The sequence below is a fragment of the Tetrao urogallus genome (assembly GCF_951394365.1).
Source record: "Tetrao urogallus genome assembly, chromosome: 2".
Classification (NCBI taxonomy): Eukaryota; Metazoa; Chordata; class Aves; order Galliformes; family Phasianidae; genus Tetrao; species Tetrao urogallus.
Genome location: NC_136814.1, coordinates 30,498,321 through 30,522,636, shown reverse-complemented (window position 1 = coordinate 30,522,636; position 24,316 = coordinate 30,498,321). Strand labels below are relative to the sequence as shown.

The 24,316-nt window shown below is 41.0% G+C and overlaps 1 protein-coding gene across 1 annotated transcript; it reads left to right on the top strand.

Annotated features, from left to right (window-relative positions):
• Nucleotides 1–291: 291 nt before the first annotated feature.
• On the top strand, nt 292–24,030 carry RASGRP3 (RAS guanyl releasing protein 3; the record flags this gene model as incomplete). Its single annotated transcript, XM_079550302.1, has 16 exons — nt 292–361; nt 1,820–1,958; nt 2,503–2,559; nt 3,810–3,941; nt 5,191–5,338; nt 6,292–6,465; nt 6,874–6,990; nt 7,290–7,565; nt 12,726–12,803; nt 14,750–14,866; nt 16,726–16,841; nt 17,895–18,042; nt 21,298–21,334; nt 22,752–22,877; nt 23,262–23,626; nt 24,022–24,030. 16 exons carry the CDS (start codon nt 292–294, stop codon nt 24,028–24,030), a joined length of 2,109 nt encoding a protein of 702 aa, XP_079406428.1.
• Between the last annotated feature and the right edge of the window lie 286 nt (nt 24,031–24,316).

Below are 24,316 nucleotides of genomic sequence, written 5' to 3'. Positions count from 1 at the left end.
GCTGGAATGTATAGAAGTCTTACAGCAGTCTTTCACATGGTCTGTGTCATGTGAGGGGATAAAAACAGTTTGCAGAAAAGATGAATTGAACTGTAAACGCTGCATCCTGATAACTCTCTCATGTAGCCATATAGCTATGATTTCCTTTACTTTCTCTCTGCAGGTTTTCCTGGAAGCCCAGATAAGAACACAACCACAATAAAATGAAAAAACTGTGCAGCTGAGGAACTGAAGAAGCATTTTTCTACTTGGTGAAAATGCCTCTTATTTTTTGACAACGATTAAAGAACAATGGGGTCAAACACACTTGGGAAGGCTGCAACATTAGATGAGCTTTTGAACGCTTGTATTGAAATGTTTGGTAAGTGTTCTCAATACTTTGCTTTGCTGTTGTTCTTTGAATTCATCTTATAGCATAACCCCCGCTGTTCTCTGATTTAGGCAGTCTTTCCCTTGGCAAACATTTCCATTCTGTAAAATTTTCCATGTTTCATTTAGTCCCAGAATTATGCAGGCCAGAATTTTAGTCATATGCATATTGTGTTAAGAAAATTTAATACAGGTAAAGCGCAATGTTGTGTATAGTGGTTTTAAAACTAAACAAATGTTTAATTGAATGATTCAAGGAGTTATTTCTGGCATTGTCTTGAGTGGTTACACAGCTGCTTTTCTGACCAGTTCTTACTCTGACACATTTTTCAAATCATCATGCAATAACTGGAAATAATATGACTCAAGGCTCATGTAATCATTTTACTCTTATTTAAATGTAGTGTACCAGGTCTGAAGGAAAGAAGTGATGAAGTAGACCTTGATCCACAGTGCCATTTATCAAGAATTATGTCTCCCTATAGCCAGATGAGATGAGTTCATGAATATACTAATATGCTTTGAAATGGGTTCTTAATTCACAAAGCTACATTTAAAGTCTCTTGGAACACAAGACAGGCTTTGATTTGATTGAGGGCTGTTGGTTTGGGGTTTTTTTCCCTTTTGGAGAGAAGGAAGCATCCGAAGATGAGAGGAATTAAATATTTAAGGGCCAGATTTGGTTCCTGAGCATAGTGTATCTCTGTATATCCATTTTTTGTAGACCATGATCAGACCTGCTGTCCTGTATACCTAGTGAGAGGTAGCAGAACCAATATACTTCATGTCTCTTGGGAGTAATATCTCTCTTCCATGTATGCATGCTCTTTTGACAGCTCTAGTCTGTATGTGGTTCCTGTTTCATACACACATGTAGACTACTGTCTACTGAAATAGCAACAGTGAGAAAATAACATAGGATTGTGGGTGCTATGGAGTGTGAACAGCCAGGCAATCAGCCAGGGAGTAACTTCCATAGCCTCAGTGGCTACACTGCAGAAACTGGGAGAGTCTGTACAGCAGCTGGAGGTGTGATCCGCATACGGACTGAAGTGTTGCTTTTGATCCCTCTTTTTAAACAATCTAGTGGTTAATATGCAGCTGCACCTAAACAAACCTTGTAAGTGGTTTTGGATAAACCATCTCCCTGCCGTTTCAGTGGACTAACTTTAGATTTGTTATTTGTATAACCCACTGTCTCATTGCACTCATTTAGCTTATATGCTAGACATGTCCATGCCTGTTGTCTGGACTTTCTTTTCCCCACAGCACTACAGTCTAGCAATAGTTTCCTCTAAAGGAGGATTTGTGTGCTTTGCTTTTGTGTCCTGTCTGTTTGGTAAATAATGGCCCAAGATTTTAACTTCTGATATTTTTTTATCTCCACTTGAACGATATATGTTTCTCTGTTCCGAACTAAGAAGTTCATTCCCTTGTTGCTCTTTTTCAGATGACAGAGGAAATCAATGCTCCAGCCATTTGCCGAGAATCTTTCTTCTAATGCATCGCTGGTACCTGCCTTCCACAGAGCTGGCTGTCAAGCTTCTGTCTACATATCCTTTCAGGAAGTCTTGCAAGTCAGCATTACAGTGTTGAAAGCAGATTGTTTCTGCGACTGCATGTAAGAATTTGTTACTTAATTAGTAACAAACAGAGTTTGACTCTTTCACCCTAAAACATGGAAATCCGGGAGCTTCATTCGGCTTTTGGTTGTAGATATTTTCCATAAGAACAAGTTTGCTGAGGCATGCTTTGAATTATCTTTGCATAAATGGAAAAATGTTGCCAAGATAATTTTTCAAATTTATAGTGGCAGGCTGGTATTGGACCAATACGAGCTTTCAGTGGTAGCTCAGTACCTACGTGTCCTCAAAATTGTTCAGCAGAGTACTCAGAACAGTGCAATAGAGGCATTTTTGCTAGGGCAAAAACCAAAATGGCAGCCAAGAAATTGTCGTTGTCTTAAGATACTGTGTAAGTGAATGAATATCGGATGATGCTGTAGTTGTCTGTTGAAGGAAAGCTTTTAATACTGGTTTTGTTCAACTGGTCTAGAGTCACTGTCTGATGTAGATAAAAACCACATTACTGAATCAAGTCACCTAAAGCTTTCTTTAACTAGAATACATATAGAGATGCCAGTGGGGAGAACTGCAATGAATTCAGACTAAAAATCTGCTACTTCATGAGGTAGGCACGCTTCTGTTTTCTATTTGCTGTGAATACTATAATTGTAATTTATTTTCCTAATGTTTAAAAAAGTTATTGTTTTATTTGATCTCTAGTCTGTAGTAAAGTGTGAATTACTGTGCTTTGAAAACAATGGTTTCAGCAGAACCAGTGCTTAAGACATGTAACTGTGCATGTACTGTACAGCTGATTGAAACCTTGTGCCGTGTATTACCTGGTGTTTGAGCATGACACCTCTTACAGGGAGGTGAGGTCAGTGCCACACAGAACAGTGACACTTTTTACTTCCATATATCATCTATTTTGGTGGAGGAAGTTTATCTCTGGGCTGTTGGCTTCGGTTCAAATAATCTGTGCGTAATTTATGATGACACGAGTATGTTAGAGATGTCAAAGCTTTTACAGATCAGATTTGTTCTGATCTTTGCACCTAATTGTCTCTGACTTTGTTTCTACAGGAAAGCTGTCCCTGGTTAGGCTGTGCTTGGTTAGGAGCATTTCTCCATAAAATAGAAAGTATGAATTTTTAAGCTAACACGCTACAACCTGCTTCCCTCAAACAAATGACTAAATTATATCACTGTGTTGGAATGGGAGAGAGGTACTGAAAGTAGCACTGACAAAGCCTTTTTCCTGCCCTCTTAAATAGAAGAGGAATTGCCTTGTTTACATGGTTATCGTGGTAGTGCTGCCACTTTAACTTCATGTTTTCATTTTCACTGGAAAATCTTTTTCTGAGCACAGTGTCTCACTTAAACAAGGGACAAATGCAAGTCATTTGGGTGCCCTGGCAGTGTGAGTTGGGGCAGGTGTGATGTGGCTGCCTTTTGTGTGTCACCCCATGCATCTTTTAATTTGACATTTCAAAAGAGTGCTCTTGTATGGTACTTCGGTGAATTAAATGAAGGAAATTATATGATAATTTATTGCATGATGTCAACAATCCTGTTGTCAGTTATAAGCTAGAATATTTTGGAGTTACTTGAGGCTGTTGATTCAGCTACTAAGAGAGCAGTGGTACAGCCCCTGTTTTTCTAGGTCCGTGACTGTTTATTTTTAAAGCCTTTGTCATTAATTCAGAGAGAAGTACAGCATCAACAGGCTGGGGTTGCACACCCTCTCTGCCCCAAAACCACTCAGTCTGAAATATTCTAAAGTTCTGTTGATTAAAATGTGAGTATCTCTGTACAGCCACTAAATATTACACCTGAATCCCTAGGTGTCTCTGAACTTATTTATGTCAATTTCAGATACTGGATTCTGGAATTTCCTGCAGAATTTAACTTGGATCTCGGGCTGATTCGTTTGACTGAAGAATTTCGAGAATTAGCCAGCCAGCTTGGCTATGAGGATCACATCGATCTCATTGATATCTCCAGCATGTAAGAATGTCATGAGCTTTATCATCTTTACCTCTGTTCTCTGTAGCAGCAGAATTCTAATTCTGTCCAAAATATGAAAGTATTAAGGGCCATCCTAATATTGAGAGAGCAAACAATCATTTACAAAAAAAAAATTCTCTTACCATCTAAATTTGGAATTCTACATGTAGTTTGACACTGAAGTCTCTTATCTGTGCATAAGTATTCAATATAAATGGTAAAGAAATAATTTTCCTGATTCTTTTGAAAAAGCTAGTGCTAATTAAATGATTAATATTACTTTCTTCCTGTTACTTTTCATACAGAATGATAAGCAACGCAGTGATTGGCACATCGTGTAAATCTTGTATTTTCTTATGGAAGCTTTTTTGTTCTCTTATCTGTAACCTGCCTGTTTTTTCCAATGCCTCTCTGTGTGCTATTTTCTATTATTTAATTCAATAATCTTTAGCACTGACATGTGTAATTTTCTTGCATTGAAGTGCTTATACTACTATTACCATGACTTCTAAGAAGTTGCCTTCTAAACATCACCAAACAGGCTCTTATATCTCACCTGATATTGTAGATTTTCTTTTAAAATATGGCAGAGTCAAAATTGTTCTTCCTTATTTAAAAATCAGCATAGCAACCTGGAAGGATGGCCCAACTAATCTCAGTGAAGGCTACAAAATTTTGTGCACGAATGCCAGTGAAATCACATGAATATTAGCTCTTCTATCTTAGTTTTAAAATTTTAACTTGGGAACCTCTTTCTGCTCTATGAAGTGCCTTTGCTGTATTTGGGTAGGAGTTATTCCATTACTTGTAAGCAAACGGTTTACATAGTTATGCACAAACACCTTACTGTGGTTGTTCAACTGATGGCATTTCTACCATTCTGTTATTTTATGGACTTGTGGTCTTACAGAGTTAAAATTAATTCTTGATGTTATTGAAGGTGGCTTTTTTTTATTATTATTTTTTTGTTTTATCTTATTCAGAATTTGACTTATTTTTCTTGTATTTCCAAGGCACTTTTGAATTACAGCCTCCTGTACATTGTCCTTTTCTTCCAATGGAAACCTGATATCATGATCTTATGCAGAAAGGAGATCTCTGAAATCCTTACTCCTCATTATACATCTGAATGTTATCTTATGCTGAGTGTTGTCTGCTAGAAGCCACAGATAGATCTCTTGATAATTTTATGTATACTGATGGCTACTCCCCAAAAGAAATGAGAATTGTGTCTAATTTTCTCTTGCAGACCTTCCTATGACTGGATGAGAAGAGTTACACAAAGGAAGAAGATTTCTAAGAAAGGAAAAGCCTGCCTACTTTTTGATCATCTGGAGCCCATTGAACTAGCTGAACATCTCACTTTTCTGGAGCATAAATCTTTTAGGAGAATTTCTGTAAGAAGCCTCCAACTTTGTTGTTTGCAGCTAGGACCCTGTCCTAGGAAAGGGCGTTCATATTGTTTAACAAAACATTTTTTTTACATTTCATTTACTGTGTAAGAGAATATGCTGTCATATTGTCTTCTAGCAGGCAGTTCTAGCAGCTAAGATGACCAAGAAGTCAGTGTTGGCTGGTATTGCTACAGCTCCCTACAGAAGCTGAAATTCCATCATAAGCTTCTGAAAATCCAAATTTAAGGGAGAGCTGAAGAATACTTTCCAGAAGTTCTCGGAAAATCTAATACTAGTGGTAGCCATCTGTGTGGAACGATATCCATGAACACACAGGAATGAACAATATCAGAATGAGCAAGATTTAGCAGAACTAGCTGCTTGTGCTACAAATTGATGAGTTGATGTAGGAGGAAGACATAGGAAAACTGATGCATAGTTAGCTTCTTGAGTTGCAGTTCAGACTCTTGTTAGGAGCTCCTGTTGACTTCAGCAGCGCCCAGATTTTGCTCTTTACATCAGTAATGCTGTTGATCAGGTATTGGAGTGAAGTGAAAGCTCCTTTTTATACGCTTCTTGCTTGTAGCACTAGGTCATTCCTATACAGTATCATTGTATGAGGATGTCAAGTAAAACTGTACAAAATAAAATGTCTTAAGTGTTGAGTAAATCGTGGGGAAAAATGATTCCATAGAAGTAGTAATCATACTCATCATGCATGCCTTAGTATTACCTGGCATTCAAATACTGAAGTTTTAAGTGATACAGCAAGACCTGTAAATAAGACAAAAGAAAATATTTTAAGAAAGTACTGATGTGCAGCAGGTCTGCTGAGCATCAGTTGTAGTCACTTTCTAAACAAGAACAGCTTTGACGGGGAAAAAATATCAAAGTTTCAATTTGACTCTGAGGTTGTCCACCATTTTACTGAAAATGTCTTTCCCTTTCCTTGTTAGTTCACAGATTACCAAAGCTATGTGATCCATGGCTGCCTGGAGAACAATCCTACTTTGGAGAGATCTATTGCTTTGTTTAATGGTATCTCCAAGTGGGTCCAGCTCATGGTTCTCAGCAAGCCGACACCCCTGCAAAGGGCAGAAGTGATCACAAAGTTCATCAATGTTGCACAGGTATGTCTTGTTTATGAGTCTCCTTCCTCCGATATAAAGCAACAATATAGAGATCACAGGAAACAAGTGAACTGGGTGCTCTTTGGGCTGTTTCCTGAGTGAAAAGTCCGTTCAACATAACTGCTAGTTATTTCTTCCAGGTGTGGCACATCTGCATTTTTTAGAAGACAAAAAATAAAATGTACTTTTTCTTTGTTGTATTCTGTTTCCCAACTGTCATTATCACGTGTTTCTTGTGGAACTAATCTAATTTAAAAAATAATTGCTGAATTCCCTTATATCCCTTGGCTTAGTTGTTTCCTATGCAGCAATGGTAAGACGTTTCCTTTAGCTTGTCTTCTGTGATATACTGGATAGCTGCCATACATACCCTTATTTTTATTTTTTCATGATCCATCTCTTCTACAGAAGCTCCTTCATCTCCAGAACTTCAACACACTGATGGCAGTTGTGGGAGGTCTTAGCCATAGCTCTATTTCTCGCCTGAAAGAGACTCATTCTCATCTGTCTTCGGAAGTCACAAAGGTATGGTGGACAACCAAATGTAAAGATATTGAGCAGAACATCCCTTCTTGAAGGTCTGATGAGTTCTGCAGTTCAGGTCTCACCAGCACAGTACTTGGATCTTTGCAGGGTATCCTAGGGGACTGGGCTTGGGTTTCTCACAGTGGAGAAGAATCGACTCACAGAGATTCTCTGCTTGATTGCCTGTATTAGAGAGAAAATTAACTCTGTTGACTCAGCCACAAGTTATGCTCATTAAAACAGATTAAAGAAATGCTAAGAATGCTTTCACAAGAACTTGCTTCTTTGGCTATTTGTAGGACTGGAATGAAATGACAGAGCTGGTCTCTTCCAATGGAAACTACTGCAACTACCGCAAGGCTTTTGCTGACTGTGTTGGCTTCAAAATTCCTATTTTAGGAGTTCATTTGAAAGACTTGATTGCTGTCCATGTCATTTTTCCTGACTGGATAGATGAAAATAAAGTAAACATAGTGAAAATGCAGCAGCTTTCCATCACCTTGAACGAACTAGTTTCCCTGCAAACTGCTTCTCATCACTTAGAGCCTAATATGGATTTAATTAACCTGCTAACAGTAAGTATTGTGCAACTCCCAATTTACTTCTGTTATTTAGATGTTGAATACCAATACAAAGTTGAGTGTACATTGTTATAACATTTTTTTTTAATTTTAAAAAAGAGGCAATGCAGAATAGAAACAAGTTCATGTGAGATGCGAATGTATTCAGAGAGTATGTGATGGCTGGATACAGAAAGCAGCTGGATACTGAAAGCAGCTGGATACAGAAAGCAGCTGGATACTGAAAGCAGTTGCATTGATTCATTTATTAAAAAAAAACAATGGAGAGAGAGATGCTTCTGTATTAAAAGGAAAACGTTCTGACTACTTAGAATTTAGGCTTTTGCAAAGTTTGGGCTATGTGTTGGCATACTTACATCAGTGAAATTCTAACTTGGGAGTAACTTTTTTCCTTCTCCTCTGTGCTTTGTAAATGATACAGTGTTCTTCCTGTACTGTAAATAAATGTATTCCTATGTGATGTTAAATAGTTGCTGAAAAAACATCCACAAGTGTCAGTGCTGAAAGGGATTTATTTTAAGTCCCCTTTTTTTTTAATATGTAGACAATTAGTGTCATTTGATAATAAATACGATGCTTAACTTCAAAAGATACTGAAGCGTGCCCCCTGAATCTACTGACCAAATTCTGCTTCTGCTGAAATTTTTTCAAATTAGCATTGATCTTAACTGCAGCAGCTTTTGATCCAGCACCATGGTTTGATTAGGGGCAAAAACCAGTTGGAATTAAAGACAGGAGCAGTGAAACTTGGAGGAAAGGAATGTTGTTCGTTAAAACAGTTCATGTTGCAGATAAAAGCAAGCCATCTACTCATCTGAGAGCTGTTCTTTAAAGATGTCACTTTAGAAAAAAGGACTCTCCCGATGTGTGATCATTTTATGCTGTTTCTATTCTTATTTCACTTTGTCCATCAGATCTCTAATCCAGACTGAAAGAGAAGCTGACTTCTGTCATTAAGTCAGTAGAATTCTTTTCTAAGTAAACTTAAAATCAAACAAGGTCTGTCTGAGACAGAATAAGATAGATTTGAGAACTTTTCCAGTGATTCTGTTTATTTTATTGGCTAGCATGAACTTTTCTAGATCAACTTTTTCTCCAGATTTCTCTTGTCTCTTTTAAATGACAGACAAAAGCTAGATCAAAGCCAGGGAATGAATTTGGCTCTGAATTGCTGTGCTCATCGCTGCCTGGAGAGGTAGGAGCTGAATTCCAGCTTCTCTTCTGTCAGGTCATGGACCTCAGATGAATTTCATTACTTGTCTCCTTCTATGTGAATTCCTTGAGTGGGCACTATTGAGCAGGAGCTTAGATTTTTTCCTTTCACTTTACTTTAAAATGCTCAAAGATACATTTATCAGAAATTATGCAGTTTGTACTTTGTGGTGGATTTGTTCTGGAACTGATCAGGTACAGTGACTGACAAAAATGAGCCTGAGCTTGGAGCTACCAATCTGGTGTCACTTCATTAAGGAATAGGACAAACTTTTTCTGTTGCACTTTGTATGAAGCAAACGGGAGCACATCTTAATCACAGCTGGTGGGGCAGTGAAGAGAAGGGGCCACATTATAGCCCACGGTAATGCCTCTCTAATTTGATCATACACAGATATTTATCATCTTGTTTTGTTTCAGTAGGGATTGAGCGTTGTTTCTCATCTCGAGTTCACAGTTTCTGACAGATTTGGCTGCAAGTAGGGGGAAGTGGAACATCAGATTTTAGAGAACTGAGGAATAAGAAACTGAGCACCCAAGGGCACAAATTAGACAATGTGAAGTGAGAAATGGAAGCTGAACTACTGCTGTCATTTTGATTAGCTGCCACTCTCTTTTGGGTAACGGTCTGCATTTCAAAAGGTGCTGAAAGCATCAGATTTTTCTAAGACTTGCAGTTTGATACCCGTCGTTGTACAAGTTCTTGTATTTTACCCATTTTTCCATTTTAAAAATATTTCTTTTGTTTTCAGCAAAATGAGATTTTATTTATATTTATATAATATTTTTTCCAATCTGTATTTCATTTACCAGGAAGAGTAATTGAGCATAAGAAGAGTACTACTTCATTCATGATGCTCTGATGTATTTGTTCCTCATATTGCACTGCTGGCTTTCTAATAGTTGAGCCAATCTGACTGTAGATAATTGAAGTTGCATGCTGCAGTGTTAATCCCAGGCCTGGTCAGGGGTTAAAATTAACTTGTGCCACTTTTTGTCTACTGTCATGATTCCATAGTTGTAACTGTTCAGTAGTGATGAAGATGGCCATAGGCGTCCTAAGACTTTTCCAGGATAATTCTGTCTGTTTGTTGAGTAGTGTGAGAGTTTTCACTAAAGACACCTACTTCTGGAAGGTTAGAAATAAATTTGTACCAGATACCACCTGGACTTGAATTTTGGAAGACCTCATACTATTTGAATATTCCAACTTCTCTTCCAGTGTGTTATGTTTGGTCCTCCTTTGTACCATATGAATACATTTCAGTCCCTTTACTTACAGTTGTCTCTTGAACGGTATTAACAAACTTATGTGGCAGATGAAACATTTCTAACAATCCTTTTGTTAATAAGAAAGTTATAAATTACAGGCTGGGGTCAAAGAAAGAGAAGAAAAGCTGGAGTCTCAGCCCAAAGCTGACAAGAACTGCAGGCTGAAAATAGCTGACCTTGGGATGCGCAAACAGTCTTTAGCAGATTTAGCCTCCCTTGCTGCCAAAGTCAACCTCAGTTTTCAGAGCCAGAGAAAGTAATTATTCAGTTTATTGCTATGTCTTTCTGCTCTAATACATCTTTTAGTTAATTCCAAAACTGGTAAATGCACGTAAATGCATTGTTTGTGCTGCGCTCTTCATTTGTACATCAATCAGCTGGCTCAGCTATTTGTTTACTTTTGCTGTTTTCTCAGCAGAAGCCGTTTCTATCTAGGAGAGCTTTTAGTAGGTGTTTCATCCTGATAAGCAATGTGTAAATCTCTTGTCTGGCCTCTGTCCCTTGCGCTGCATCCTTTTACATCACACTTAGCAAGTGCCACCAATCTGGGCTGTGCTGGCATGACAAGTACATCTCTGGGTGCTGGCTTCCTGGGCCACAGGTTGCACAGTGCAATAAAAAGGGCATTTCATCAGCTAAGTGGGCATATGGGAATTTGCCTTGGTGTTTCTTTTCCACAGTGATGAAAATCTGTCTTCTTTGGAGAAGCTGAGCCTTTCAAGTGTTTTGGAAATGGTTATCATGGAGGCTGTGTTAAGAGCTATTGAGTGATTACTGGCTTAAAAGCTGGGCCAGAGAACGTGGTAGTAAACCTCAGACTCCTTGATAAAGGTGAACGGGTGAAAAGAGAATTTGAATCTCTCTGTTTTCAGTATTAGCTGCTGCATGACCATTTTTCAGGGGGAACTGGAGTTCTCTCCACAAATAAGGCAGTGGTTTGTTGTTTGGTAGGCAATTGAGGCAAACACCAGGTTTAGTCGCGCAGGAGGCTGCAAAGGCTGAGAGCAAGCTTTAATGATGTGAATTCTCATTTGGCTGTGTGTAAGTAAGGGCAAGTTACTTGGACAAGAGACCTGAATGTAGCATGAGTTGGCTGCCTGGGAGCATGTTACATGCTTACTCTTAGTCTGTGCTCCTCAATCCCCTTTCCTGAGCTATTGCCCACACTTGCTCTGTTCTCACTGACTGCACCCATTCTACATTCTGACAGGAACAAAGGAGCAAAAGTGGTAAAAACAAACCTAAGCACAAGCTCGGCAGTGCAACCAAGAGGATTAATGGCTCTAGGGACAGGTTCATAATTAGAACATAGGGGAGTTGGACTAGATGACCTGTAAGTGCCCTTTCCAACTGAAACAATTCTATGGTTCTATGATTTTCTTACCTTTTGTGCAGTATTTCCACATTGTTTTTATTTCACTATATGAAATAAAAGCCTGAGGGTAAATGTCCCATCATTTTCTGTGGATAGGAAGAGGACTTCAGTCTCTTCATTAGTCCACAGTGGATTTATACTGAGTTACAGCTTATTTGGTGCCACTATTTTCCCCCCGGCTATTTTTAGGTCTCCATGGCTATTTAACCAACCTGTTCTAAGACTGTATGCAAATGGCTGGAAAGTCCCCATCGCTTGTACAGTCTAGTGAAGAGAATGAGAAATGCCTAAACAGCTAAATTGAAAGTCACCCTCCCCAACTTTTCTTCAGTAAGTTCCACATGTGAACAAAGCCATGCCTTTCTGATCCCCCTCTGTTTTCCTCACACCCCTCCCTGCCAAATTACTAAGGAGAACAGGACAGCAAGGAGTCAAACTAGACTGGAAACTGCCACTGTAAAGGCTGTCCTAAGAAGACTCATTGCATTTCATCTGTTGGCACAAAACTGTAGCCTAAATACAAAAGACAGCTTATTTAACCAATATGTAATCACCTTGCCTAAGGAAAGATAGTTATTGGGCCTGGTTCTGCTCCTTACTAAGTCTGCTCTTCAAGTTCTCTGAAAATAATCATCTGTTACAGCTGTTTATACAGTAGTAATTCCATCTGCCTGCTGTGGAACATTCCAGCTTAACTGGGGATTTGAAAGATGGATGATAACTTCAAATCAAGCCAATTAATCCAAAGCCAATTGATGCAAGGAGATGACCACAGGAAGCATGCAATGCTCATCTCATTGCATAAAACTGGCCACAGCGGGGATCACCTCAGCAAGGAAGAGTTCACTGAAGACATGTGCCACTGCACGACCACAGCTGCCAAAGCAAAAGCAAAAATGTTCATTTTACTTCCACTGTATTTAAGTCCCTTCTTTTCCCTCAGCAAATCCTCTAGCGAAAAGGATCAGTACATGAAAGAAAAATCTTTAATTTTACCTAGAAACAGAAGCTGAAAGGGAATTTGTGTTGCTCAGCATGAGGGGACCAGGAATGGGCCAAACTGGACTACTGAAGTATCCTTGGATATGAGGATAGAGCCAGAACCAGTAAAAAAGACAGTGGGCCAAACCAGAGCACAGGAGGCTCCCTCTGAACACCAGGCACCCTCCTGGGCATGGCCCTGGGCACCTGCTCTGGTGTTTAGTACCAGGGGGAGATACCTTTCTGCTAACAAACCTGTTGTATCTGACCCTGTCTAATAAATGTTACTGTCTTTCTCTCTTTCTTACCCATAGCTGTCCCTGGACCTCTATCACACGGAGGACGACATCTACAAGCTCTCACTGGTGCTAGAACCAAGGAACTCCAAATCTGTAGGTCATCTTTTACCACATTTTTTTCATATTATTTAGTATTTCTGCATGAAGTTTTTTTGTATTTTTTGAATGTCCATTAGTCAGTTTCTTTCATATTCACCTTAAACTTTTTATTGTGTATGATTCTATACGTAAAGAAGAATGAAACAAGCCAGAGTTTAATGAAGTCTCTAGAAAGCAGAGTTCTGCTTTATGTGAAGATAACCTTTATAAGCGCCTATCAAGATAAGGCTGCATTGGTACACTTTGTATTATGCTTTTTAAGTTAGAGATAAACATCTTAATAGTTGACATTTTGTTTAAAGTATTGCTCTCTCTCCAGCTACCAGCTTTTGGGACTTCCTCTGTCCTGTGAGCATTTCAGCACCCTCACTGCCTGTCACATCCAGCACATGATCCTCACAAGCTGAGCTCTCACTCTGACACCAGCTGAAAATAAGGGTGGCTGGAAATGCACAGTGGGGTGTGAGAGGGGGAGACCAGTACTGGGAGGTCTTTCTTTTCAGTGCTTTTTATGCTTTTGTATCTTCATAAAAGGAGAAACAAGGATGCAAAAGCCCTTAGCTATTAAGTATAGGACTTACCTGACTTTAAGAATAGTTCATCACTTTTGGAGACCAGCTTGAAGACTGCATGTGTGTGGTTTCAATGGAGGATGATGGGCAATATTGAGTAGTTCCACAGTCAGCACTAATTCAGTCTGAATACCTGGAATTTCGCTGATGAGTCTCCTGTCCGCATTGGATGTAATTTGACCACAACTGTTCCCTTTGCCACAGTTATTCTGGCTCCCTCATGCTTCCTTCATTGCCAGTAAAGTTGGGCAATTACAGCTCTGTGCTGTGGAAGGAGTGGGTCACCACTGTAAGTGAAGAGAATTACAAAGCAGTATGAGTACCCAGCTGTTATTGGAGACTTTGATGCTGTGTTCAATGAATACCCAGGGAATACCTAGTTTGTTGGTTTTTTTTTTGTTTGTACAGCCAATGGCTAGTGGGCATCTCTGCTCAGCACAATTCTGCCACTGAGGGTGAACTAGCATAGATATTTTTTGCTTCAGTGTAAGATGGATTTCAATGCCAACATACAAGCATTGGCACCAAATATATATATCAAATATATATAGATAGAGAAAGAGAGAGAGAGAGAGTTTGATTGTTCAGAAGAAAGAGGAATGCTCCAGTGGGTTTGGTTTCTTTCTGCCACTGTGTATACTCAGAGCAGCAGGAGCTCTCTGTGAGTCTGTAGTAGTCCAGCACCAGTGTGCTAATTCTTTGAGTCCCATTAACCTAAATATTTTTTGAGAGAAGGAACACATCAAACCACAGATGTCACAATACTGGCATGTTTTGTGTTATCGTATAACACGTTGTCTCTAAAAGATTGCTGCATTCCTGTGTGTTTTTAGAGCAAAAATATTTGCCAGCAGGTTGTTTCATCACCGTATAGTGACATTAATCTTAGGATTAAAAATGTTCCATAAGTGAGTTGAGTGTTGAGTGTTTCTTGTTGGAATTCAGTTCTGTGGATATAGGGATTATTTTCTTCTTAAACTCACCTGAGCACACTAATATGGTGAGTCAAGAGCACATCCTTTCTTTTTTTTTTCCTACCAAACACAGTATGGTATGACCTTGTGACCCTTTTTCATCTCAGTGTGAAAGTCTACAATATCCTTATTATCACAATAATAAAACATTTTTCATTAGGCTTGTTTATCTCCTTCTCGTGATGGCGGGCTCCTTAGGGGCTCTCTCAAGATGAAGAAAAGTAGGTTTCTATGCTATTCCTGATTCTCATTGTGTCCAGAGACTCTCCTTCCTGCCCCCAAGTTTCACTGCTGTTGAAGTTGGCTGCAGTGCTGCCATATGGTGCTGCTTGTTATGAGAACTCACATTTCATAATTCAAATTCTAACATCGTTGTGTTTGATTGGTCTCCCAGCAGCCTACCTCCCCAACAACCCCAAGCAAACCAGTGGTGCCACTGGAGTGGGCATCTGGAGTGGTACCTAAGCCTGACCCAACCGTCATCAACAAGCACATAAGAAAGTTAGTGGATGTAAGTACTCAAATGAATATATCAAAGGGAACGTTCCTTTTGATACTGTAATCATTGTAAACAATTTCATTCGAGGTTTTTGAGCAATTATTGTGACGGGGATAAATTTTAAATATCTGTTAACAAATTTGAGCTCTGGCTGATACTTTCAGAACTATTTCTATTTTAGTACAGAAATCAGAGCTAACACTTATTAAGCAGGTTTCCAGAGGCAAAAATGGCAAATTTTCAAGGACTCACAAATCACTAAGCCCAGAGAAGGTCTCTGGAAAGCCTCCCCTGGACCAAGTGTTCTACTGTGCTTATCTGCTGGCAAGAGGCTGGTTTCTTGGTGTCAGTATGTCAGTGCCTAGTGGCCAAGCTGTCCGAAGTGTATTATGCATAGTAAAGACAGTACAGTCTTGGTGTCACTTTGAAAATCTGGTACGAGGTCACAAAGAGTTCCAGCTGTGGTCTTGCAGCTACAGAATGAAGGAGGCATGATGAATAATGCAAACAAAGCTACACAGTGGAAGGTCCCGTTGGAGAGACAGAGCCCTGTTGTGTTGGCGTGTGAGGGACTTTTGGTGAGGAACCAGGAATGCGCTGTAGATAATGAAGCAAGACCTCCTTCTGCTTTTCACAAATTAATAACTAACTCTGGGGGGAACTATTAAATTCTGATCTCGTCCATATTAGAGGTCAATAAATGGGATTATGTAGTTAAGGTAAATTAAAGTCTTTAGTCACTCAACCAGACTACACATATATTTTTTGGTTTCCTCTTTGTAGGTGCTCTTTCAAAAAAACAGAAAAAAGTTTTCTTCTTTCTTAGAAAGATGCCAGAACTGCACGTGGTGTTCCTATGTTGTTGTTGCCATTGTCATGTGTTGATAAAAATCACCCAAAATTCTCCTTGTTTAAACCACATCCGTTGCAACTCCTTCATCTTTTCTGAACATGGTGGCCAAGGGAAATGCAGGCCCCTGTTCCACAACTTTAGCCTTGTTCAGGACACACGATATTGAGTCTCGCAGAATTAAAACACAGACTGGTTATAGATACAGCTCACAAAGAGACCCACATCACCCTGTACAACTGTCAGCATTTTTCCAGTCTTTGTCATTTGCTAGCTGCCTTGGGTTGTGCTTCAATGTGTTGGTCTCAGTATAAAATGCTTTAATGTCCCTTACAGATCTCCTCAATTATTGTAAGACAGGATATAGGAATTCTTCAGCAGCTAAAGAGGGCTTGCAAAAGTTCATGCAATCCTTTAAATTTGGTCCCATATCTATCTCTACTTGGTGTAGCTGAGGTCCTGTGATCAGAGGGAGCTGGTTGAGGGAGGAAGTAGTTGTTAGATGGAAAGTACTTGTGATCTGGATGTCAAAGTATTAGTAAGAAAATAGGACTGAAACAGCACTGTGGCAGAGCAGAAGTGACTGACTGAAGGCAAAGTGAATCCAAAAATGCCGACAATTCTAAGAGAAATCTGCTGTTGGGTTGTTTTGTGCTTGGTTTCCTTTTTGTGATATTCTTAATAAAACAAAGGGAGTATGTCACCCGGGGCAGAATTTTAGTGACATTTCCAAAAAAAGAAGAAATAATACCATGCACAACTATGACTGAGGAGGTGTAGAGGAGTTCCAGTAGTTAAGTACTGAGGTCAAGTTTTCTTTACAAATTAGCCTTTTTTTTCCCCTCTGCAGTCCAATAAATATGCATATTAAAGTGCCAATTAGCATTGATAGTAATAAAACAATGGATAGAACATGTGATTAGTAAAGTTGAATATTAATATAAATGTGATTGAGGTTGAAGAGATAGTACAGATTCAGGACAGTCTGGGTGGTATGACAATAAATTCCTTCTGTTTCCAGTCTGTCTTTAGAAACTATGATCATGACCATGATGGCTACATTTCTCAGGAAGACTTTGAAAGTATAGCTGCAAACTTCCCCTTTTTGGACTCTTTCTGTGTGTTGGACAAAGACCAGTAAGTTTGGAGCTCTCTTGGTTTGTTAGTTTGTTTTCTTTTTGCTTTTTTTTTTTTCTTTTCTTAATTTACAAATGCTTCAAAACAAAATGTTGAAGAGGCAATGTCTTCCAGACCTCCAACCCTCTCATGTCTGTCTTCTCTCTTAAGGAAATTAGTATCACTGAATGTTGAATTCTATTCTCATTTAACTTCTTATGTTAAGTAGGTCCTATACTTTCACTCAGACTGGAGTCCTACTTTATCTGATGCTTTAAAAAGCATCTATTCAAATAGATGCAGCCCCGTCTGCCAAGGGAAAGACTGAGTGTAGTCAGTTGTGATGTAAGGATGTGATCCAAAAGACTGAGCAGCAAGAGGATGTGTTTGGGCAGTCCCTTCATTTTGAATTCTCCAGGCTGCCTGGTTTGTTGTTCCCTTGCAGTGCTCTGCATGAATCTGTGGATACGTCTGGCTGCTGAATGCCTCCAGCCAAGGCTTACAGCTTACCAGAGCTGGGGATCTTCACAGCCTGGGAAGTAGCTAAAAGCTCTGTTTAAATAACATACAAAGGTTTTTTTGTTTGTTTTGTTGAACAGTGTTTGGTAAAACCTTGGGTTACTTGGGAACTTGGATCCAGTACTTAGCATGCAGGTCCTGTCTAGATACCTTCCCATATCTCATGGCCTCTTGTTCTATAGCCATCGAGCACTCCATTTGCTATTTGGTAGACTGGTGACTAACACCAACCTATAAGCTCTGCACGGCTGGCTGAGGCAGTGGCGGCCATAGGCCTTAGGAGTCTCCTTCACACGATGGCCTGCTCTGTGCCACCAAATTCTGATATCCTGAACAACTGAAGGACCAAGGCCCATGCTATGAATTCGGTGTTTGAAGTTTAATGAAGAATAAGAACCACAAGGGTTCTAAGGGAAAGCTTGTTTCTTCTGCCAGGACTGTTCTAGCATTTTCCAAGAACATCCTTTGCGTGCTGCATGCTTTTTGTAGCGAGAACATACTGCTGGGTTCAGTGTCATTAGCAGTAACAGATCAGCTCTACTTTCTTCATAACAGAGATGGACTCATAAGCAAAGAAGAAATGATGGCTTATTTTCTGAGAGCTAAATCCCAGTTCCAGTGTAAAATGGGACCTGGGTTTATTCACAACTTCCAGGAGATGACCTATCTTAAGCCAACTTTCTGTGAACACTGCGCAGGTTTTGTAAGTATGTTTTTGTAATCGTAAATCTTACTCATAATTTCTTATACTCCAGCGTAGATGGGGTGAACCTGACTCCATGCACTGTTGAAGTTTCTTCAGCTTAGTCAAATGTCTCATTGCATTTAGAAGCACAAGGTATTTCCTCCTGTTGTAGCTGCAGAACCCACTTGTGTTTTGGTGGTTCCTGTACACTGACATTTGTAAGAATTGCTGTTGCAGGTAAAAAGATAAACTACGTTAGCTAAGGGACATTAGGGACTGTATGAATGGCCTCGTGTGGTTTGTCTTAATTTCTTTAATTCAGCTTGATTTCTCATGTAAACAAACTCCAGGGAAAATGGATGTCTGGAACGGTAGATGTAGGTGAAGCAAAAGCCATTCTGTCTCAGGACATGCACATGGCATCATACCTCCACTCATAGTTTTCTGAACAGCCATAACAGCCTTTATCCTTTCTCTACTGAATTAACAGAACTTCTATTTTTGTCAAGAAACTGGCTGCCAGCAGTTCTATAACATGAGAAACTTTTGAATGTTTTGGGTTTTTTTTAAGCTGCTTATGGCTTATAAGAAGCCATTTATTGGAGTGTTGTATACAAAATGTGAGCACTTGTGTAGCTTGCAAACCTCTCCCAACTTTTTCCACTTCAAGTGCCATACAGAAACATGAATTATTATAGTTTAGATGTCACTTACGGATGCAGCAGATGTGCATGTTTGTGCACATCTGCATGCAGCCACCCAGAGGAGTGAGAAAGGCTGGAGGCCACCAGGGCAGAGGCTCCTGCTCTCTGCCCACGTGTGGCCCAGCTCAGGGTGTGAAGCCAGAACATGTCCCTGCTGCTCCATGCTAGCCTGCTGCATATAGCAGCAGCAAAATATCCTGCTTCTGCTATGTGAACTTTCCCACTCAGTCATACTTCTTCATGGCTGAAAGTTACAATGACAGCACCACCAAGTACAAAAACATACCTCATCTCAGACTGGCCCTTTTCCCTCACTTCTGCTTGGCACCCATCACACCAGGACCTTTGTGTTCCCTATCGCAGCTGCTGATCAAGGCTGGGGAAGAAGGAATTCTGCCCATTTCCACTGGAACTGCAGAAGGCTCAGAGATGGGAGTCAGTGCTGATTCAGAAGCCTGCAGGCAGGCTCTGCAGCTCCACTCCAGAAGAAAGAACATTGGGAACTGGCCTGAGCCTATTGTTTTGGGCTGCCTGCTGCCTTAGGAAGACGTCATTGCATTCGTGACACTTAGTTCATGCTTGGAAGGCTTCCGTCGCCAAGTTGGGCTGAGGAGTGTCCTGCAATGTCCTCTTCACCAGATATTTTTCTCCCTTATCAGTTTGCTTGCTGGCTTTTTCCATGTCTTCATGATTACAACTGGCACAGGAACAAAAATAAGTAAGGGATTGTAGAGGAAATGGAAATAAGGTCATTTTTCCTGCCAGCTCACTGCATTCACTAGCATTGTCCTGTGGATGAGCTGGGCTGATAGGACAGGCACCAGCCACTGTGTGTTTGGTTGGAGAGTGCTGAAATGCACAACAACCATGGGTGGAAACTGTTTTGAACTGATGCAGTGATTCACTGTCAAAAAAATGTGAACTGACCGTGCAGCAGGATGAATGGATGTGACAGCACACTGGCTCCAGTACCGGTCAAACATCTAATATTAAAATAAGATGAACTTTAAAGGTCAAGCTACAATCTAATGCCATTCACAGAGTGAAATCAATACTCTCGCTACCAGTCTCAGTTCCGACCCACAGCTTGACTTGCACCCCATGTCAGGGTGAGTGAGCAGCCATCCCCTCCAGCTTGGCCGTCCACATTTGCACCTCTTACCCTGGGCCTGGCTGAAGGCAGCTTTGTCATAGAGCCGTGTCAGGTGGATTCAAAGTTTTAGGTCAGGATTCATGTTACATTAAGGAGAAAGCTCTCCAGAGGGAACAGAGCAGAGCTTTGACAACAGGAAAAGTAATCCACACCCCATCAAGTGGATCTGGCAAAGAGCTGGGGAAAGCATAGCCAGGGGTGACTTTTCCAGGAGGGGCCAACCACAGCTCCACAGTCACTGCACATCTACAGCATCTGCAGGAAAAGACCAGCTTGGCAGCCTTCTGCAAAGGAGGGATGGCAGTAGTAGATGAAGAGCAACTCATGTAATCTACCTGGGCTTCAGCAAGGCTTTTTATATGGTTCCACACAATATCCTTGTCTCTAATTGGAAAAACGCAAGCAGTTCTGTCTTACACAATAGGCAGGTTTTTTTTACTCTTTCTTTTGTGCTCCATATGGACTGTGGCTCTTCCTGTTGGCCATTCTTTTACTCAGCACATTTCTCCCACACACTGCATACTTTCATAGAGGAGCCACATACAGCTTCAACTGTCTAGTTGTGCTTACCCTCCCTATTTATGTTTTGAGGGAATGCAGGATAAATAAACACTACAGTCTCTCATCTTTTTCCTTTAGAACTGGACTATACTCTCCTCCCTCTGCTGTTCAGAGTGAAAATATTTGTTTTTATAATGCCATTGTTGTAGTTACCTTTCTTCTGAGCATACAGATAACAGTTTGCAGGGGATCTTTTTTTCTACTTCCAAGTTCACATCACAGTGACAGCTTCCCAAAAGCAGAACACACACATGCTGCCACGTGGAAGGCCAACATTCAATAAGGACAGCCTCTGGGAGGAGGCAAAGAGGAGTTCAGTGAATTGTCTGTCTGTTTTGGGCTTCGACCATTCTTAATGGAAGAAGTCAGGTGAATGGATCAGTCCATGTTTGGGAACCAGCTCCAAAGCCACAAAGTGACTTTGTCCCCAGTGGTGTTTTTGTCTGCCATGCTTGTAGAGTACAGGCCCATTCATGTGGCTGGAGACCAGATGTATCATGGGAATGATCCCTCAGATGGCTCAAAACAAGCCAGAAGCAGAATGTGCTTTGCTGGATTTGGTAAGCCTGATAGGACTGTGATTCTTTTACCCATTCCTGGCAGTATGCATCAGCTGTGCCGCTGCTTCTCCGGTAGTCCCACTGCAGGCAGAAGTAAGGGGGAAGCCACACAAGGCTTATCACATTTAGAGGTGGAGGTCTGCCTGACAGGAAGGGTGTTAAGAGCAGTTGTATCCTGTTTGTGCTTCTGTAGCCATTGGTACTTCCTCATTGTGACCTCGCTTTCCGTCCGGCTTTCTTTTCTGATTCCTTGACCTTTTTTTTTTTCTTTTTTTTTTTTTTTTTGTCTTTGCAGCTCTGGGGTATAATCAAACAAGGCTACAAATGTAAAGGTAAATAAATATACTGCATGGATTTTTCACAATTCAGGTGGTGGGTTTTAGCAGAAGTCAACTGTCTTTTTCACTGAAGTGGCAGCCAGATTTTGCTTGAGTAGCCCGTACTGGCTTTGACCAGCAAGTGGTTGCTGCATCCCACAAAGCCTCACTGTAACAGGAGAACACCAGTGCTGAAGGCCCCCCCCCCTCAGCAGCCCCTGGGATCTTCAAGGGATCTGCAAGGTGTCAGTTTGTGCCAACAAGAAGTGGCATCTTGGAAAGCCGAGTGTCGTTATCCTAGCAGGGAGACATCCTGAAATACATACCCTGGGGTCAGGAAAAGGTCTGCTGGCAGCACTGTCCATATCATGTACATCCCCATGCCTGTACTGCAGGCTTGCTGTCCATGCAATGCATCAGTGGCTGAGCTAGAAATAAACAAATATTTAATTCTTGGACTGCCTAGCAGATGTCATTGCAAGATCTTCTGCAGAAGTTCAGCTTAAAAAAAAGTCCCAGAACTCTCATATCTCTCACTTTCCTTCACTAAATTTTTTAACTGCTCACACTGTAACAAGCAGATGAGAACAAGAAAGCTGTAGTGGTCCATTGACCCCAAAAGCCCAACCCTATTTATTTCTCTGGCTGCAGCTCTGTTATGCACAATGCTGGGGCTTCATGATCATGTTTATAGGCAAGCTCCTTCCCGTTAGTCTTAGCCTGGCTCCTAGGAGAAGGGTGAAGGATTGACAGGATGGTTTTTTTTAGGACACTCCCTGTTCCTGTCTCCTTATCCCACACGTGAACTTCTCCTTTGCAGGGGTGGGGAACTTGCCCATGGTCTGAGCAACTACAACAGAGCCAGCTGTGGGCTATGCTCTTACCATCAGGCTGCAGGAAGGAAGGTAAAAGTAAAGTTTTGCCACAGCAGCTCTGTAAACTCAACTTGAGATCTCAAAGCTAAGCGCTGTCCTGCATCATTGCTTGTAACCACGGCCCAGGGAGGAGAGAGCAAAAGCGGCTCTGCAGAATCAAAACTAACAGGCAGTGAAGCATGAGGGTAAGAGCTGAGCTTCTTGCTCAGATCTTGGTGGTCAACAAGTGCAGCCAGTGCCTGTTCCCATCTGTACCACCCACTGCAAAACCACAGTAGGGAGGGTCCTTCAGTGCCACTCAAAGCAACAAACTGATGGGAGAAATGAGAACTCTTAACCACTGCTCTTTGTGCACTTGTGAAGTCATCATTTCTGATGACAATATCATCTCCCTCTTTCCTTCTGCTGCTGGAATGCCATAATATTACTGTTTTTAAACACAATAAATGATCCACTTTTGTAACCATATTTGTTTGGCTAAGTCCCTCCAGCACACATGTGCTGACAGCCCCGAGGGATCACCCAGTGGCTGTGACTTTACTGTCCCCCTCCTACAGACTGCGGTGCCAACTGCCACAAGCAGTGCAGGGACCTACTCGTGCTTGCCTGCAGGAAATTCTCCCGAGGAACCTCTGTGGGCAGCAACCACGGCTCCCTGCCCAGCAGCCCTTCCCTGCCACCAGGTGAGAGCACCCTTTTGTTTCTATTTTCTTTCCCTGCTTATGCAGGGGAGTTGGGCTAGATAACCTTTGAGGGTCCCTTCCAACATAAACGATTCTATGATGACTCTTCAAAGGCAGTGTCCTTATTTGCCGCTTGTCATTTTCCCTTTGTACCAACGCACCACTGCAAACCATCATACAATTGCATACAGTGGCACATAGAGCCCTAGTCTTGAAAGAGATCTGACTACTAAAAGCTTCCATAAGCATTCCAGAATAACAAACATTTTCTTCTGAACCCTTAAATCCCTTCTTCCCTTCCCCTTAACCAAGTTTTAAGATATCTCTTTATAAAGATCTTGAAAGAGAATATTTAAAAAGAAAAGAATTTACCTTCTTGTTCAGCCCAGGATGAAGTGTTTGAGTTTCCCAGCGTCGATGCAGAACAGCAGGACCTCGATGGCAGAGCCATCACTCTTGTCACCGGCTCCTCCCGGAAGATTTCAGTGCGGCTGCAGAGGGCGACAGCCAGCCAAGCAACGCAGACAGAACCGCTGTGGCACGAACCGGGCTGGAGTGATTCAGGGTCTCACACTTTCCCAAAAATGAAGTCCAAGTTCCACGGCAAAGCTGGGAAGAACAAAGGCTTTGCAAAGTGGGAGAATGAAAAGCCCAGCATGCAGGCCAACGTAGACATAGATGCTGAGGCTCCTCAGCACATCCTGGAGCACAACGGCATAGAAACGCTTCCTGAAAGACAGGAATCTGAGGTGAGCAGAACAGAGGTCAGGACAGATTACATTCTGCTAACCCATAAGACCATAGCCTTGTAAGTCATAATACCAAATCACCCATAGAATATATATTTTTTTTTTTTTACACAGTGGCTTGTACTTACTGTAGCATTGCAAATGGGGTTTTGGCTTGGAGTTACAGTGCTGTTATGAGTTGGAATCCTTTATTTTTGAGAATCATTAACACATCTGGCCAAATCCTCTTGTACTCTGCACAAGGTCCATAAGAAGGAGCATTCTGATAAACATGTGTGTCCAGGTTAGGGGCCTGGTTTCCACCTGTTTCCACCCACAGTTTGTGCTTTCATGGCCTCATGTTTTGATTGATCATTTTTGCTAGAATGTAAGTGTTTGTTTTCTTTTGGTTACAGGACAGCTGACTGCTCACCCCGAAACACCAAAAATCAGAGATGGCAATAGTAATACAGCAAAAGTTGACAGACTGCCATAGACCACTTTTGGTCATGGGAAGTTTTCCTGTACCTCATACTTCTAAATTCAGCCATCACCCTGTTTTCCTAGCTGATAGGTGTTAAAAAAAGCACTATTTATTTTCGCACACGATTAAGCCATTTGGAAGAACATTGCACAGACACAGCAGAACAGATCTCTGCACTCAGTGTTTTCTCTTGTATGATTTTGTGGAAACTTCCCCTCCATGCCAGT